A 3,243-nucleotide genomic window follows, 5' to 3' on the forward strand; every position below is an offset into this window, starting at 1 on the left:
GTTCTGGTTTTTTTTTTTTTTTTTTTTTACAACCTTAGGAATAGCTTTAAACAATCATTGGATAAAATGTCATCATGTGGTATCCAATTCATGCCAGCACTTCTAGGTGTTTAGTTTCTGTATAGAGATATGTTTCACTCAGCTTGCTGTACATTAAAACATTTTTTTAGAATATGAAAATATGCACTTGATGTATACTTCAAATACAAAAAACTGCATAGTATGTTCATACAAATGTTAATGTTATGTGTATGTAGGACAAATCTGGGAAAGTCTGGGCATTAATGTCAACTGATAGACAGAAATATTAAGACATAATTCACTTACATATTCAAACTGATGTGTTTAAACATACTGTAAATCGTAAAGTGGTCTTGCCTTGTTGTCAGAGAAGTCGTAGTCAAGGGAGAACTGCAGTTTGCCGAGCTTCTCCTTCTCTTTCGGTTCCTCCTCTTTCTCTTCAGTTATTCCCATGTCTATATCTTCTTCATCGTCATCCTCGTCCTGTTTCTGGAGAGACAAAAGCACAGATGGACGTTAGAGGAGAAACTAGAGCAAAGGCAAAGGAAGGTAAATGATGTTCCCCAAACATGGTTCGTCGGGCCATTTCTCCGCTTACCTGAAGTTTGCCAGGTGTCAAACCACCCGGGTGTTACTGTATGTAACTGTGTCAGCAATGACCTTCATAGCAACATGACTTGATTTCACTTTTCCTTTCATGACACCATTTGCAATCGTCTACATTACTTTTGTGGAGGGAAAGACAGACATAAGGCTTCTAGTCTTTCTGAAGCAGTCTGTCCATAAATTGATTCTGAGTCTGCAGGGTATAATAAAACCCTGAGAAATGATGACTGAGTCTAAAGGACTCGCTTTTGCACAGGAAGAAAGATTTAGAAGATACAAAAGCAAAGTGTTGGTGCTTTAAAGCCAATATTCATATCAGCCCATATATACAATGTAAAATGAAGGACAATTTGGAAGAAACGTTTGGCAGACAGATACTAAAGATCACTGTACAAGAGCAGAATAAGTGTTATTTTACACATCATCATTTCTCACGGTCCTGCTGCTCTTCAAAATGACAATGGGAAAAAGCTGAAATGAAACTTATATTGTCATTTAATGTTTCTGTTGTAATTAATACTTTTGTGCCCTGTGCTGTAATTGAATATTACTTGACAAGGTTGTCTATTGTGTGTGCTACATACTGCAAAATATACTATAACATGACTTTTTAGATTAAATTAAACATAATAGTGTAATCATAAAAAAAATTCTTTGTTAAAAAAATTCTTCCAGTAATTTGGATTATATGGACAGTGTATAGCATATTAGTCACTGGATTTGCCAAATTATGTGAGGTCTGTGGGATCAAATCTTATTCGAAATTGAGTTTGAAGCACTTAGAAGCGAATAAATGTGATTTGTGGGCACATCTATATATTGTACTAACAGTCTGTACTTATTACTTTTGAGTAGAGTACATTAACTTCTCCTGACTTTTATATAGTATAGTATAAGTATATAGTATAACTGTTTGTCAAATGTACCATTATCTGAATGAGATATTTCCATCCTGGTTTATCACCAATTTAAAGGAATAGTTCGCCCAAAAATGAAAATTCTGTCAGCAATTACTTCAAACCGATAAAACATTAAATCATCTTCAAAACACATTCACATGTTTGTAATGAAATCTGAGAGATTTCTGTCTCTCCACTGAAAATCTGTTCCACCAAAAAATCTGATTCTTTGAAAAGTTTATAAAGAGATAAAAAAAAAAAATCCATATGAATCCAGCACTTTAATCCAAGTCTTCTGAATAATGAACAGATTTAATTTAGGCTTTTATTCACAAATGAGCATTAATCAACACACATATATCAAGCTCTGTTTTATAGAGTAAAATATGTCAAATATACTGTATGAACTTTTTGAAGTGTCAAAGGTTTGGGGGAAAGGACTTTCAGGATCTCTCAGATTTCATTAAAAACATTTTAATTTGTGTTTCGGTGAGCGAAAGTCTTATGGATTTGGAACAACATGAGCTCATGTGAGTAAATTATGACAGAATTTTTGGGTGAACTGTAACTTTAAGATTTTCCAATCCCTACGAGATAAAAAAATAAAATAAAATTAAAAAACTAACTTGGATTTGGTCACTTTTATATGTTTGTCAGATGTTTTTTCCCTTTCTAGATTGGCACTCTTGGTCCAGAATAATACCATGTCCCAACCATATGTGACGTGATGCTGCGACATGTGATGCTACGTCTTTTCAGTGTTATTAAAGGGGTCATATGATGCGATTTCAAGTTTTCCTTTCTCTTTGGAGTGTTACAAGCTCTTGGTGCATAAAGAAGATCTGTAAAGTTGCAAAGACTAAAGTCTCAAATCCAAAGAGATATTCTTTATAAAAGTTAAGAGTCAACCACACCCACCTAAAACGGCTCGTTCTAACACGCCCCCACATATCTACGTCACTATGTGGAAATATTAGCATAATGCCACCCAAATGTGCACGCAAAGAAAGAAGGTGTGGTTTCTGGAACAGCAGTAATGTTGATGCAGCCATGTCAGGGAGTCGCTGTGTGTTTCAGTGCGAAAGGGGTAGGCAATTTCGGAGGGGCTAGCACTATTGAAAGCTAGCTTTGAAAGCATAAGATTCCACCCTCCTTGCATAATCACTCTCCAAAGCCACGCCTCTTCCAAAACACATGAACGCACACAGGCAGACCAGAGGCTAACCAGAGTCATGATCAGAGACGGTGTTGGTGGAGGGTTAAATGCAATTCTGTCAGATTACCTCATGTCTCATTAATCGGTGAGAAAACATTACAGTAAAAACACAATACTACAATAATAACACCTTCCATTCTTGCTCGGTCTGCAGTAGCATAATGAAACACTGATGACGTATCATGTCTGCATGAACAGGGTGCATGGTATGCAAATACGTACGTTGACAGGAAAGTAGAACAGCTTATCGTAGCCCTCAGACCGAGGAATACGATTGGACAAACATGTTATGCTCATACGCCTTCCACAGACAATAGAAATACATTTAGACCACTTAACTAATGGTGTGTGCACGCCAAACGTGAAGCAAATATTTGCATCGTGTTACTCGCTCTAGTTTACTCGCGGGATGTTTTTTGCATAACCCGCGTGAATAAAAACAATTAAAGGGGTCATATGATGCTGCTAAAAAGAACATCATTTTGTGTATTTGGTGTAATG

The 3,243-nt window shown here is 36.2% G+C and overlaps 1 protein-coding gene across 2 annotated transcripts in view; it reads right to left on the reverse strand.

Annotated features, from left to right (window-relative positions):
* The window catches only part of LOC107697019 (synaptotagmin-2-like), a 30,841-nt gene that overhangs the window by 5,709 nt on the left and 21,889 nt on the right, over positions 1–3,243 (reverse strand). For both annotated transcript variants that reach the window (XM_016497636.1, XM_016497637.1), the window contains one exon: positions 379–510. In XM_016497636.1, coding sequence (XP_016353122.1) covers positions 379–510 — 132 coding nt within the window. The remainder of the gene's footprint in view (positions 1–378; positions 511–3,243) is intronic.

Source organism: Sinocyclocheilus anshuiensis, unplaced genomic scaffold (genome assembly GCF_001515605.1).
Source record: "Sinocyclocheilus anshuiensis isolate Anshui unplaced genomic scaffold, SAMN03320099.WGS_v1.1 scaffold130, whole genome shotgun sequence".
Lineage (NCBI taxonomy): Eukaryota > Metazoa > Chordata > Actinopteri > Cypriniformes > Cyprinidae > Sinocyclocheilus > Sinocyclocheilus anshuiensis.